Consider the following 16,110-nt stretch of genomic DNA (forward strand, 5'->3'; position numbering starts at 1 on the left):
ACACCATTTGGGGAACATGGGGGTTTGCACATCCCCCTTTTTGGAGGGAAAAATTTTTAGGAAAAAACCTTTAATTTGGGGTTTTAAAAAGGATTTATAGGCGGACACGAAAAATGGAAACCCACGGACCGACCGACGCGGGCAAAGCGGGAAACCCTTACAGCCCCCCCCCCCCATTTTTGTGTTGGGGTTTTAATAAATTCAATAAGTTTTCCACCAAAGGGTTTTCCTTTGGGAAATTTTAAAATTTAAAATTAAAAAAGTATAGAAATTCCCCCCTTTTTAAAAACGATGGGCCCTTTAAGAGCTCCCAAATTTTTGGGCCATTTTAAAAAAGAACGCGTTGGGGAAATGAGAATGGATTTGGTTTTAATTCTTTTCGTATTTCGGGCAGACCTTTGGGGGGGGAAAAAATGTTTAAATTTATCAAAATTTTCCAAATTTTCTTCATGAATTTCATCTTCATTTTAAATTCTGTTTGAAATTCATATTTTTAACCTCACGAATTCCCCTGAATTCCGATTTCCAAAATTTTTTTTTTTTTAAATTTTTCCGGAAATTTTTAAAAGTCATTTTAATTTAACATTTTAACTATAACCCATTTTAAAAAGGGGCGGGAAATTTAAAGATTTCATCTTCAAAGAAAGTTGAAATCGTAAATTCACCCAAAAATTTAAAAAACGTGAAATTCAAAAAATTTAAAATTTTTGGAAAAATTAACTTCCCCGAAAAAGAAAAAATGAATTCCCTGAATTTTTTAAAAAGGGCGGGGAAAAATTTGTGGAATTTTTTTGAAAGGGGTCTTGGGTTTGATGAAAATTAAAAATTTTGAATCAGAAAAAAACAAAAAAATTTTAAACTTTTAATTATAAACCCAAATATTTACTTTTCTCAGGATAAAAAATAAAAAAACCAAAAAATTCCCGATTAACCCTTAAATTCCCCGGGCTTTTAAAAGTAAACAGTGGGGAAAAAAACCAGGGGGAAAGGGAAAATCCCAAACCCCGTATTTTTAAAGGTTTAAAAAAAATTTACCTTTTTTTAAAAAAAATTAAATTTTTAAAAAAAAAAACAAACCCAAAAAAAAAATATATTTTTAAACAAACCGGGGGATAATTTCAATTTAATTTTTTCAAATTAAATCCCCAAAAAATTTATTTGTTCCCTAAATTTAATCCCCTCATCATTTTATCTCAATAAAATTCCAAACATCCACCCATCTATCAAACATCAATTTATCATCCTAAAAATCGTCGTCGTTTAAACGTCATCCCTTCCCTTTGTCTTTATGATCTTTAAAATCAATGGTTAAAACGTCCCTCGTCAAACATGTCATCGCCCCCGGGGGAAAAATTTTTCCCAAAATTTTCCCTATCATCGTCATCGTCAAAATCATCAATAAGCCATCCCATCATCATTCCATCATCGTCTTCATCATCATCCAATGATTATTATTATTATATATTATTAATTATATTTTAATATTATTATTATTATTATTAAATTATTATTATTATTATTATCATTCATCATTATTATCATCATCATTATTATTATTATTTATTTACTCATTATTATTACTATTGTTATTACCATTATTATTACCATTATTATTATTATTATTATTATTATTATTATTAAATCAAATCAAATCATTATTATTATTATTATTATTATTATCCAATCATCATCATTTCTATTATCATTTTGTCCAATCGAGCTTCACACCCAAAAGACATTACCTAGGATTGTAAATATTCCCCAGTGACTATCAAAGCAAAACTGCCACAGACAGGTAAATTGTTCCAACCCATTGACAACTGTAAAAAAAATTTGGGGGCCCTGAAAATATCCCAAAACCTGAAAAATAATAAAAATGGGAAAAGGGGAAATTCGGGGTTTTCGTCTTCGTCCCTTAAAGGTTAAATCATCTAAAAATGGGGAAATTTTTGCACTATTTTTTAGCCCAAATTTGAGTAAAAAAAACCCGTTGCATTGTTTTTTTAATTTTTTGGGTCATTTTTTTCCCAAAAAAGAAAAAATTTTATTCTAGTAAAAGGGAATGAGTAAAAGGGATCTGATTTTTTGGGCAAAACCCCGTTATTGGTTTCCAAAAACCTTTTTAAAAATAAAAACTTTAATTTTCGTAAATTATTTAAACCCAAACTAAAACCCTTAATAAACCTCATTTTTTGCCCTTTTCCCCGCTTTAATCCCTTTTAAATTGGGGAATTTTTTTTCCTCAGTGGAAAAACCCTTTAAGATTGTTAGTAATAGACAAGTAAAAAACCAAGCGTTTAAAGGCCCATTATGCCAAAGGAATTATTTTATTTTCATTTTTTCAAAAGTTTTTTTTTCTTCTTTTTTTTTTTTTTTGGTGGTCCTGTTATATATTTTCCAAAAAAGGTACTTATTGGCCAATTACATGAACCATCTTTTGTTTCTATTGCGTTTTGCCAATTAGTACATTTATTGTGATTTAATATTTTGTATGAAAATCAAAATACTACTTTGTTTACATTTTTCTACTTTTAGGACAGATAATTTCACATCCCATGTATTTTCTTCGGGTTGTAAGCATCTAACATGTGATAAAGCCATTAATTGTATCATAGTTTGGGGTCATTTCTGTTAAATATTATGTCAAGAGTTAAATCATGCACAGTGCGTCAACTGGAGTGCAGGTATTAAAGTTACCCGCACTCCAGAGCATAGCTATTGATTAGCTCATTTTGTCTGGGGTTTACATATTGTGACGACAGAGCAAGGGATAGCTATACATATATCATATTTAGATGATAGTTCATTGGTTATCTGTTTCTGGGGGGGGGGTATATTGTGACAACAAGAAGGAAGGTGTTTTAATATTAATTTGCATATGATACAAAAGAGAAAGAACATCAAAACACTCGACAGTCTGATTTATACTCGGGAGGTAGGCCTGCACATTAGATATCCACGTTTTTTGATGCTATTTCTATTACATAAACTTTATAATACAAATATTTTTCCTCTTCAAATGAATGAAAAATGTATTCGTTTCTTTGGCATAATGGGCCTTTAAAATGTGACATAATAGAAATACGTACGGCTAACTTGGTAACTATATACAAAATCACGGCGAGGACGCTGAGATAAATCCGTATTCTCTGACCACCAAATCTTTTAGTCATGTACTCTGGCATTGTATAGACCTAAAATATGATTTTTGTCTTTAGAATAACACATAACTTTACGCACGTCTTAAAGTCTGGTGTATCTGATACATGTATTAATGTCTTACTAAAGTCTTCGTCTTCAGTACTGTTATATTTTTCTTGTCCTTCGGAATCATTGATTTCAGTACTTTTAAGTGTTGCGAATTGGGTACCACACCAGCCGGTACCAAGGGGCGTGATTAATGTTACATTTTTCATTATCCCTCATGGACAGACTCAATCAAACCCAGTTTTGCAATTTTCATGTAATTTGTTGTGATTAAGGCTTCCAAGGGATCACCCTTTTTCCAGATTTTCATTTGTGGTTATTTTTAAGAAAAGAACATAAAGTTTATTTTTCACATGAGTCCGTACATAGATGGCACATAATGTTTGCAATGTGATCAAAATAATCATAATTTATTTCACACCTTATAAAACTTCCAACGTTTGCAACATGTGTTCTTCCAATATAAATACATTGTAATAATTTTATCTACTTTTACGAATTAAGCCTCATTTTTATTTTTCGAGTCCAAACAAAATCAATATCAAATACATATTGTACTCCTTCTATCCTCGTTTTCATTTCCCGTATCCAAAATATCCATATAGAATCCATACTTTCTCCATCTAGCCTCGTTTGCAATTTTCTGGTTAAAGAAATTCGTATAAAATCATATTGTACCCGAAAAAACCTTTGTCGCCATTCATTATGTTTGCACGAGTCATGCTCCACGCAGTGATTTGACGCTTTTTGAAATTCTATAAAATCAAGCGCCTAATCACTGTGATTTGATATCGTCTGCAACGAACGATTTTGTTTCAACAGTATTTTTTTTATTCAAACCGTAAGGAATATCTGACTTACCCCCGCAGCAACATAGACAGGTACAAATATCCACGCTAGAACAACCAAAAGTGGCATCGCCTTTTCCAGTAATAGAAAAGAACAAATAGTTATGAAATATTGCTTTTACTTTATTTGTTTTATAGTAATGGCAGATCGCTGCTGTGATGGAAATTTAAATTTACTGATTACATGTACTACAAGTCAACTATAAATTTGGTTGGCAATTCTATGTTACGCAGATAATGCCAATTTAACTGCTATAGACTTACTGTCCATTGACTTGAGAAACTGTTACAGGAGATTTTTCAGAAAATATTTTGAGCGGTTTAAAAATGATAGCTTCGACAAAATCCGTGACAATTGTTGCATTATCTTTTTTTCTCAAAAATACCTCACGTTTGAAATAAATAGAGGAATTTCGTGATATACACATAGACAATTATTAGGGCCAAGAATGCAAAATATCAACAACGTGCGTCATAACTTGACCAAACTATTCCAGTCGAAGTGAAAACGCTGCCGTTGTAGTAAAATAAATATTTTCGAGGCTGTCGTTAATAGAAACGCCCAGACAGTAAATTATGATTATTCATTTAAACTTTACTTTTGTTATTCGTATTGCACCTTTCTTCACGATTGAACTATCATGAAAAACGCAACTGGAACCGAAATGAATTGACCAGTACATGCAGTATAGAGTCAAGAGTCAAGTCAGGTTCTGTATTGTTGACTGACTAACTTTTTTCAATTTCTACCAAAGGCTTGATATTTACTTTCCGGATTGATATGGTCAGTTCCAAAATGGAAGCTGTAAATTTTCATTTTTCAAATTTAGCAGGTTAAGGATTAGCTTGTCTTACCAGTGTCAGTACTGTCAATTGCTAAAGTTTATTCTATTTGTTTTTGTGTGTGTATTTGCGTTTATTTATACTCGCCACCGATTGCCCATATGGGCCAGTCCTCCAGAGGAATATTAGTCATTTTAGATTTTGGAGGATAGTTCAATTACAGATACAGAAAGACACAAAAACTCCAGAAGCTTCTCCTGCATGGTTCTTTAGCGTGCCACGTGTTTAAGCACTCATACACGGGACCTCGATTTAAAGTCTCATCCGAAAGAATAATTAGTAATTTTAGTTGGCCAGCCCGGAATCGAGCCCACAATGTTGAGATTACAAATCTCTCGCTCTAACCGACTGAGATATGCGGACTGGCTAATTTGTTTTTCTTGCAGCCCATCATATTTATACCTTTCTTTTACATGTATAATAAATCGAGTATTGAAAGTAAACATGGTAAAGCGCGATTTGGCAAACATACCCCTAGGTTGTTATTTGCAAACAAAGTGTGAAATTATATTTCTCACTTTTAATGGATAAAAAAACGATTTTGAAACGTTCATGCTTTGCAGAAATCACTTAATTCTGTTATATACAAAAAATGAATATTAAAGAAAAAAATTCTCTCAAAATTTTCCTACAAATTAAATATGATTTTTTCAAAATTTCATACAGAATTTAAAAAGGACGAAAAATGAAACCCGCTTGGTTTGCATTACTAGCGTCATATACTAGTATATACCACATCAATGAGTAGCTGTAAAAATGTTTCCTTCTTATTGAGAAGGAAATTACATTTTTAACGTCTGCCCTTTGATGAAAGGGCGGACATCTCTTTGTCCCTTTCTCGTATGAGAAGGGGAATCCTGTGATGCGTGTATGTGGCCGCACGGTCACTGTTCCTTCCAAAATGTCCTCGGTCGAAATCTCTAATAAAATTACAATGTTTTCAAAATGATTTGGTATGAACTGCCTGTTGCTTAATTTAATAATACATTAAACATCTAACTCTAAGTAAGGAAAAAACAACATACTAAAAAGTATGTTTTTGTTTAGGAGTTGTAAGAAGTGCAGAAATAATATGCATACATAAAATCTTAATTAGGACTTCTTAAGTAGTTTCTAAACTTTAATTAGGAAAAATAAAATCCTTGTTTTAGAATTGCTTTGAAGTAAGAACACCAATTAAAAAGTCCTACATAGAATTTTAAGCCTAATTAGGCTTTTTATCTTAAAAAAAGTCGTATGCAGGAGATAAAAAGTCTTACGTAGAAGTTTGAAAGTCCTACATTCTTTTGAACTCCTAATTACACCTCTCCTACGTATGAGTTAAAAAGTCCAAAGTCGGAGATAAAAGAGCCTAATTGGTTGTTATAAACTTGTAATAAACTCCTAATTAGGCTTTTTTTCATTTCTCATATAGGAGTTAAAAAGTCCTACGTTGGAGTTTTAAACTCCTTATTTGGCATTTTTATCTCCTACATAAGAGTTACAAACTCCAAATTAGGTTTCATATTTTTTTTATAGAACATTATGAATTGGTACCAGGGCGTTTCCGTTTAAAAGTCATTCGTAGGATTTTAAAACTCCAAATTCGGCTTTTTATATCCTATGTATGAGTTTAAAAGTCCTACGTATGAGTTAAACAGCCCTGCGTAGGAATTTAAAAGTCCTAAGTAGGAGTTTTCAACTCTAATTAAGCTTTTGTATAGTTTTTCTCTACGTTCTTATTAGTTTTGTTTATCTCCTAAGTGGGGGTTAAAAAGTCTTACGTAGGATTAAAACGCCTTATTAGGCTTTTCTATCTCTAAGTAATTAGGAGTTAAAATGCCAACTTAGGAGTTTTGGGAGTTTTAAACTTCTAATTAGGTTTTATTTTTTATAGAACATTATGAATTGGCACCAGGACGCTTCCGTAGTAAAAGCATACATATCTTCTTAATTAAACAGAAGTTAACATCGTATAAAAATAGAAATAAAGAAATAGATGTCTTCTTACTGTAAATGTCATGGAACCTTCAATGTGCCGATCATGAAACGCGGCGTATAGTCCCTAAGTTAAATAATACATGTGACCATAAAATATAATGGGTGAAATTAAATAAATTTGAATTTTGAATGGGGGTCAAAAGTTAAGAAGCCAGCTTATAACAAACAAACTGCCAAAATAAAGTAACAGCGACCCTGTAATAGTAACCCTGCGACTTTCTGGATTTCATGATGCGGGAAGACATCAGGTTTCCTATCATAGCATTCGTTCAGGCACTGGCTGGTACCCGCGTAGAACCAATCTATATAGCTAAAAGGTTTCCACACTTGAAATAATTCAAAGAACGAGCATCTACCGGATTCAAATAAACAGCAGTAAGGGGTTGATTAAACAATATCTAGTAATGCAACAGTATATGGCGAATTAGGAAGATATTCACTTGATGTAAATAAATATATTCAGTCATATAATAAAATGTTGCTATAAAGAGCTTATTTCTAATAATATCATTTTGAAATGTGTGTATACAAATACAAATGCAAGTTAAATTAGTGTTAAAAATAATTATAATCTGGGTGTTTAAAGTACATGTATTAGGAAGTTTTGATGAATTTGGTTTATGTTTTGGAATAAATTATTGTCCTGAACTTTGTAATTCAAAAGAATTTGTTTCAATTTCTAAACAAAGAGTATTTGTTGTTTACTAACACACATGGTTTTCAACAATGTTTTGAATACTTAATATAGACATATCAAGCAAATATTTTCTTTTGGATGTTATTAAGATAAAATTAAGTGTATTACGTGAAGACAACAATTGACAATTATCTGCGTATAATCTAAGAATAAATCTTGCATGTATGGTACCAATAATGAAACGTGAATATTATAACAGCATTAATATGAGTATGAGTTATACCATTTAACACTGTACTTTTATAAAATTATAAAATTTGTAATAATGATAATTATGCTTACAAGCCATTCATATAGTACTATGGCGTACCCACTTGCCGCCCCTGTCCCAGCAAGGCCTACAAAATGTTCACTGCCTATATTACTAGAGAACAATGATGCACCAACCTATAATCAATGTAATATAAAGTTTTGATCAATTCTACGTCATGTACTGCAACGTAAAGTTCAGCTTTATTTCGTAACCCTACGTCGAAAATTGAATATTGGTAAAACACGTTTCTTTCGCGAATTCGATATTTCGCAATCTTCCTTCTGAAGCTGATTTGTTCATTTATATCGTATTTTAACTTAAAAACATAGTCAAAGAATTGTGCGATTTTTAGTAAATGTTTCATTAAGTGTGGTATACAACCTCAATTACAACATACAGGATCTTTAAATTTTGTTTCCAATGCTTCGGAGAGAATAAGATAGAAAAGCATTATTTGTAAAAGAAAATCAATCTGACAGTTTTTTTGTTTTTTTTTTGTAAAATTTCTATTTTAAACTCATTTTTCTTATATTTGATTTTGTTGTTATTGTTGTGATTTATTTAGAAACATATGATTTACCGGTATCCATGACATTGAACGTCCAGCAAGGAAATAACCTCGGACAGTCCCTCGATTCGGACGGCACAAACTCTGTTGAAAGAGAATTATCATAATAAAAGTACATAGATCTTGAACTTGTTATTAGTCGGGGTTCTGGTGTTTCCCCTTACTTGAATCTGCATATACATGTACATGTAATTTAATCTGTATTCGGAAATTTTGTTTTGATTATGTCTCAGAAATCCATATTATCTTTAATTCTTTAAAAATGTCACATGGCAAATAACTCTTTTTTTGAAAACTCCACCAAGATACCATTTTTTTATTATTTTTTTTTTTGAGAAATAAAAGTGATAGCTTATCTAAGGCATTTTGGACCTTTAAACTTACGAATGTTGATTTTATTAGTTTTATGTTAGCAAGGTTACTTACCCAAATTCCCACTAGCAACACTAGAACAAAATAAACAACAACAACTGAAATATCTCCCCAGTGAGTAATCCTCCGTGACTCCATATTCGAGTTTAAACTTAACTATTTATTTGAAGCAATATTTCTTTGCCTTCATAAATGGCTGTTGTTTACCATTATATTAAAGATTAAAGTTCTAATATGATAGTATTCCTGCATATAATTTTCACAAATGACCGTTGTGTTGTTTATATATGTAGATAAAACACCTTAAAGTCGTTGAACTGAACAAGAAATATAGGACACAAGATAACGCTCAAATAATTATAAGACAAAGGTGCTATCTACTATGATCAACTATATCAATTGACCTGTACATAGCATTTTTTCTCTCGCCACGTTTCGTGTAATGACATAAGTATAGTTTAAGTTTAAACATAATTTATTTCGAACAAATTCACAATATATATACAGACAATAATGTACACAATACAAACATGATATATTGAAAAAGGATTGGGTCCGAAAGCTGAGCTTATAAAGTCCTTCTCCTTATAGATTTACAGTGCATAAAGTACGTATGACAGTATAAGTGACTTGCTTGAAATATATCTGATTTTACATTGTTTTTAAGAAGTTAAAGATATCATAACTAAATGTTAGAAACAATTTTGACATAAATATAATGAATTAGAAACTGTTTTGACGTTTTTGTCAACCGGCAAGGCAAACGATCTTCACTTTTTCGTATGCAGTGGGTTTATCCAAAAGGTAGGGCTAAATGAAAGAATGTTTAAGAAGCGCCTTTGAATATGTTATTCATAATTTAATTCACTTGCATGCTTCTGGAAAGAACGGCTTCTTTATCTACCCTTTTTTAACGAAGCCTTTGGCTCACATGTAATACTTTTACAAGTACTGTAGTATATTTAATTTATAGGACAGTGGTGGCCTAGGGGTTAAGGTGTCTGCCTCTCTACCCATGGATCATGGATTTGAGCCCTAATCGGGACACGACCATGTTTCTTTATATGAAATCAGTACTGATTGGGGTTAAAGGAAGCGGATTCGAAAGTGATTATTATAAGTTGAATGAACTTGTTTCGCAAACGAGCTTAAATAACTATGGTTTCACCAAACCATAATATATACATGTGTACGTTAGAAATTAATACGGTCATATTAATTCATAGAAATATTAAATGGTACCACTTTTCAATTTCTTACATAGTTTAATACAGCAGGATTAGAAGATTGTTTCAGGATGTTTATCTCCCCTTATTTGATTTGTTTTGGGATACATTGTAAAAGGACAAACAACTACCAATTAGGTTAGCCGAACCCTAAAGAAACTCCGCTAAGCTCGAAAAGTCTAAAGCATAAAAATTTGATTTTTTAACAAAGATCAGCTCGGGCAGTTATAATGACATGCAACAATTAGTCAATATACTCAGAAATAGATTGACAATCGTATGTGTGTGCAAAGCCCGTTAGAGTCAAAATGTGGCAACGCTTTTCACTTTTAGGGTAAAAATCATTGCATTACATCTTATACAAAAAGTAAACTGCTCGATTTCAGAACCTGGTGTATTGTATTTACTAGTTCTATTTTGTTCTGGTCCTATGAGATCAAAGAAATGAATATTTAGTGTCAAGAAATAAATCCTGCTTCAGTCGGTGCCAGGGGGTCAGAGCGATGTTGCAACCTTCATTACCTCTCAAGAACAGACTCAATCAACTAGTCTATTTTTATTTGCATTTTATCTTCTCTGCTCGAGGAATCATGATTTATAAATTCAATTTAGTTCCTATATCACTTATTATTAAAGAGATCAGATACATACTAGACTAGACGTAAGAACCGTTACAAGTCAGATGGGCAAAATGTTGCAATAGTCAAAACTCGTGGAGGGTAATGTTTGTAAATATGCCCACGCTTTGAGACTTGCATGTCGCCTTTACTGGAATTAGGTCACATGATCACAAAAAATAAAGGATCAGGATCAAATTTGAATACTAAAAATTCTCCATTTTTGTATCCTGATAGATTAAATAATAAATATTAACTTGATCAAATTAGACTTGAAATAGCATATTTAAGAAATTTTAGAATAAATTATTATAATAATAATAATAATAATAATAATAATAAAAAAAAAAATTAATAAATAATGATGATGATAATAATAATAATAATAATAATAATAATAATAATAATAATAATAATAATCATTATCATTTGCAAAATACCGGGTATAGTCATTTCACCTTTGGTGCAAATATTGATCCTGATCCTAAAATTGATCCTATTTTTGATCGATTTTTGTGTGTGTATTTTTTTTTTTATTTATTGTTGATTATTCATCCCAAAATAGGTTTCTTTGCAAATCAGCAGGTTGTTTTTTACATTTTGAACTTGTATCATAGTTTGGGGACCTTTCTGTTGAAAATGTGTCAGAGTTAAATCGTATACATATACATGCACAGTGCAATAACTGGAGTGCAGGTATTAGTTACCCGCACTCCAGAGCATGCCCATTGATTGGCTCATTTGTGCTGGGGTTTACTTATTGTGACGGCAGAGAAATGGAAAGCGATAGAAATATCATATTCAGATGGTCATTCATTGATTACTTTTTTCTGGAGCTTTATATTGTGACAACAGGGAACGTGTGTTTATGTTTGACTATGCTACAGAAAAGAAAGAACATCAAAACACTCGGCAATCTAATTAATACTTGGGGGCTACGCCTCCTCGTACAAATCAGATAGCCTCGTGTTTCGACCTTGACCCGTAATAGAGAATGCAGCTTCACATACATAGTTCGTACATCTTTTTAAAAATCAAATTTGACATATTCAGTACGAATTGCATATATTTCGATAAATTTTTCCATTAAAACAATTACTCAAAAATAATCTGAGTATATAGTTCAGCTTACCTCTGACTTTCCAAAATTGAAAAAAAAACTTTTAAAAGTAGACATAAGATACCTCTGCCTTGCAACTGACCAATAAGCAAGACGTCGAATTCATTCAATTGCTTCCTTGCCAAGTGTGTATCCATTGCATGTTTAACGAGGATCAATCCGCCCGGTAATTCACAAAAAGCAGCTTCGCTGTCGAGCACAGAATATCTGAATAATAAGTTAACGCCACAAGAAAGAGCAATGAATGGCACTGTTTCATGTGCAGGAATTTTGCAGACGACACATTTGAGTCATATGTGTTTCGCAGTTTAGGTTATTCAAATGTTATTTTAGATCAAGATGTGAATGATTCGTCTGTTTCTGCGAGGTATGTAAAAAAAACCCCAGCAGAATGAAAATTGAATGGTACAATTGCAGGAATTTTGCGAATATAATTTATTTGAAATAATGAATGTACACGTTACATCTGTCGAAACGACAAAAGTTTGACGTTTTAAATGATGACAAAAATAATTACACACATTAATATAAAACGAAATTCGGCCGCTGTCCAGTACTGATCTTCTAACCAACATGCACCATTGATCTCAAACATATATATTTCACCAGTAGCAAAGGGCGTAGGTGGTGTATATACCGAATACTTTTCTCAAGTAACTTTTTATTGTTACTGTTACTGGGGCTTTTATTTAATGTAAAAGCACTTGCTTAGTATTTTCTTTTTTTTATAAAAGAGATACGCATGTTTATTTTCATTTTCTGTCTACTACTATAATAGACCATTTTGTAATTAAATTCAATATTTCGGCTTCTTAGTATAATTATGTTAGTGTTCATCCGTGCTGTCCTACAGAAATTAGAAAGATAGCGACAGGAGAATGTTTTTAATTTCTGAAGAACAGCTACGGATGAATACTAACATACTTAGTGTCAAGCTTTATTTGGCCTCATTATTATTCTTACGTCACTACGCGGTTCTATGAAGTACAATGTACTATAAAAAATAGAAGGCGACTATGAACGGAATTCGATAAATTATCGAATTTTGTTCTTCTATGAAAATTAACAGACACAATTTTAAAGAAATACAGCGTTTCCATTGGATGACAAATAAAGCTGGGCACTAAATATTTAAAGTTGTTATATTTCAATTTTCAGTGGCTAGTATTGTATATCAGTTGCAAAAGTAAAATTGATTTTAGTGGTGTTTGACCCATACGTTTTGGGTTCAATTTAATGTCAGACACTCACATTGATTTTCCCATAAACTTAGATAATAAGAAATGATCCCTAATCCTACCTAAAAATTGAGTTTTCATGCTTAAGAGGTGACTTTTCTAGCAGAATGAAATGTCTGACTTCCTGTTATATAGGGTTAACCAACCATCTTTTTTGCAAAATGACCCCCCCCCCCATTTCATTGAAATTGTCTGCTGATCACAGGACTTACATACACGTTTTATAAATGCAAATTTCCAAGTCACAAATTATCATAGAGACTCATGAAATATTTCATTTTCTTCAGAAGACAATGTAGTTTTACTTTCTAAATTAGTTTTCATACTGAAAAACACCCCATTTTTATCCAATCACCTCATGTCCTCCCACGTTTACACTATTTTGTAAACGTTTACACGATTGCTATGAACCGAAACGATACCGTTTAAACGGTGGTACTTCCATGTGCTATACTACCCTACGTATTCAAGTCGCCAAATGATGGCTTACTTTCTATTTTAATACATGTACAAATAAATAATGTTCAGGGCTCATCACGTTTGTGTCGGCACACATTTTGTGCACTGTAACCCCATTTCGCTCTTTTGAAAGATTAAAGGAAAATCAATTTAACCAAAAATCTATTATGTAACGAACAATTATTGCACAGTAATGATGTGTGGGTGGTTGTAAACATCAATTTTCCGTATTTAACCTTGGAATAAACCAATCAGAATTGATAAAATCCATGATAACGGGCAATGATTAAGATATTTTGTAAGACAATATGGTCATTTCGTTTAAACGGTAAAATAATCGCAAACGTTTACGAATGAAAATCGAAACGAATCCGTTTAAACGTGTAACCGTGGGGGCCTCCTATTGATTCTTACGGTTTTCCCGGCACTTTTTTAGCCAATCACTGGGCATGTTACAATGCGAAAGTATGACCTAAAAGGGTATGCAGACGACATGAAAATTAATATTTCTCCGTATTTGAATTTTATTCAGATTGTGCATTGTTTAAGAAGGAAGAAACAATGTAGCATCTGATTTAATTTTTGATTCTTATATATTTTTCATAGTTTTCAAACACGCGTTTGTACATTTGTTAACATTTTTCTGTCAAAACACAAACAATAATTTCAGTGTTATACTAGATTCATGGCATTTTGACCCCAAAGGCTTTGCATCGTATAAACAGTTGATGAAGTCATACCGGAAACAGAACCTTGTGAAGTCAGTGTAATTCACCCCCCCCCCCCATTATTACAAGAGTTGACAGTAGGACAGCGTGCTCGACTCTTTTCAGTGTTTGATAGTAAAACAAGAGCCTGGATAATGTAGATTTTTTAAGTTTGGTTCCAAAAGGGACCATACTTCTATCAAAATTCATGTTAGAGACATAGACCTTGGACAGTGACCTATCATACTCTCAAATAAGAGTTTGAACTTTCAACCCATTCTTTTCAGTAGTTATAGACACCATTTTGCACGCAAAGCTTTAACAAAGTGTGACGGCGACGTCGACACTTAGGTGAGAACAAAATATCTTCCTATTCTTTGAAAAAATAGTGTTAACGCTACATGATGTTTTAAAATCATAAGCTTTCTGGTGAAAGAATCGAGGTTGAACCTGTATGTACTTTTTATCAGTCAAGCATGTATCTGAATAGAACCAGCGACCTTCTCAACACACCATTCTCCTCTACATGGCTACAGAATCTTCCCCAATACCCACACATCCGCTTAAATTTCATCAAAATCATCTGGGAAGTAGGGACAAAACTCAAAAACAAATGCTTTTAAAGTACAAAGTTTACTTTTAATATTCAACAAATGATACTGCATAAAACATATAACAAATAAACATACATGTAGATGTTAAAACTGCAAGATATATCAAAACATTTTATCATTTAAAAATTATTTTAATACATGTATAACTATATCATAAAACAAGAGCTGTCTGTAGGACAGCACGCTCGACTATTCTAAGTGCTTGATAGTAAAAGAGCCTTTATATTGTTTAATTTTTTAAGTTCACAAAAGGGCTAATTTTTTGTTATAAATTCATGTTATAGGCCTTAGAGAGAGTCTAATTATACAGTATTGGCTTGACTATTTGGAAAGTAATGTCACAAGGGTGTTTTATTGAGTATAATAATACTAATTACCTATGAATACATAAATTTGACAGAAAAGGTACAAAGGCTTGTTATTAAGATGTTTTATCAAGTAAATCACTGCTTTATTATTATGAATGCATAAATTGTCCCAAAAAAGGCACAAACCCTTCAGTAGTTATTGAGATAACAGCTTACAAGCAAAACTTTACCATGAATTTCTAAGTTGAAAAAGGGGAGAAAAATCAGCCTAAATGCAAGATAGAATTATGGATCTTTGTCAGTGACCCTAAATGCTTACATGAAGTTTTAAATTAATATCTTTAATAGTTATTGAGATATGTAAAACTTGCATGTTAACATTAACCAAGAGACTAAGTAGAAAAGGGGATATGAATCAGCCTTAATGCAAGACAGAGTTATGGAACTTGGTCAGTGACGAAGGGAGCGTACATACAATTATGACCCTCCAATTATGACCCTAAGTGCATGTGTAAAGTTTCAAGTAAATATCTTTGAAGACCTTTAACCAAAATTTCTAAGTTTCAAAGGGGCAAATAATTCTGCAAATATTGCAGGCAGAGTTATGCAATTTTGCAAACTGATGTGCATTGTTACTATAAAAAAGTATTTTAAATTTCAATTGAATATCTCAAGCAATCATTGAGATATTTCACTTTACAAAAAAACTTTAACCAAAACTTTTAAGTTACAAAGGGGCATAATTCTGTCAATATTGTAGGCAGAGTTATCCAACTTGTCAATCTGATGTACCTTGTTACTATAAATAAGTATTGTAAGTTTCAATTGAATATCTCAAGCAATAATTGAGATATTTGACTTTACAAAAAACTTTAACCAAAATTTCTAAGTTAAAAAGGGGCATAATTCTGTCAATATTGTAGGCAGAGTTATCCAACAAGTCAATCTGATGTACCTTGTTACTATAAATAAGTATTGTAAGTTTCAATTGAATATCTCAAGCAATAATTGAGATATTTGACTTTACAAAAAACTTTAACCAAAATTTCTAAG

General features: G+C 31.9%; 1 protein-coding gene across 1 annotated transcript; it reads right to left on the reverse strand.

Annotated features, from left to right (window-relative positions):
• Positions 1-3,085: 3,085 nt before the first annotated feature.
• Positions 3,086-9,040, reverse strand: LOC132747161 (sodium/glucose cotransporter 1-like; the record flags this gene model as incomplete). The annotated part of the gene is made up of 5 exons (XM_060736482.1): positions 8,823-9,040; positions 8,409-8,480; positions 7,858-7,962; positions 4,069-4,128; positions 3,086-3,194 (listed from the first exon to the last, which is right to left on the reverse strand). Coding segments are annotated over exons 1-5 (430 nt in total), but the record flags the coding sequence as incomplete, so codon positions are not given.
• Positions 9,041-16,110: the final 7,070 nt, after the last annotated feature.

The sequence above is a fragment of the Ruditapes philippinarum genome, unplaced genomic scaffold (assembly GCF_026571515.1).
Source record: "Ruditapes philippinarum isolate M1 unplaced genomic scaffold, ASM2657151v2 ctg8191_1_1_1_1, whole genome shotgun sequence".
Taxonomy (NCBI): domain Eukaryota; kingdom Metazoa; phylum Mollusca; class Bivalvia; order Venerida; family Veneridae; genus Ruditapes; species Ruditapes philippinarum.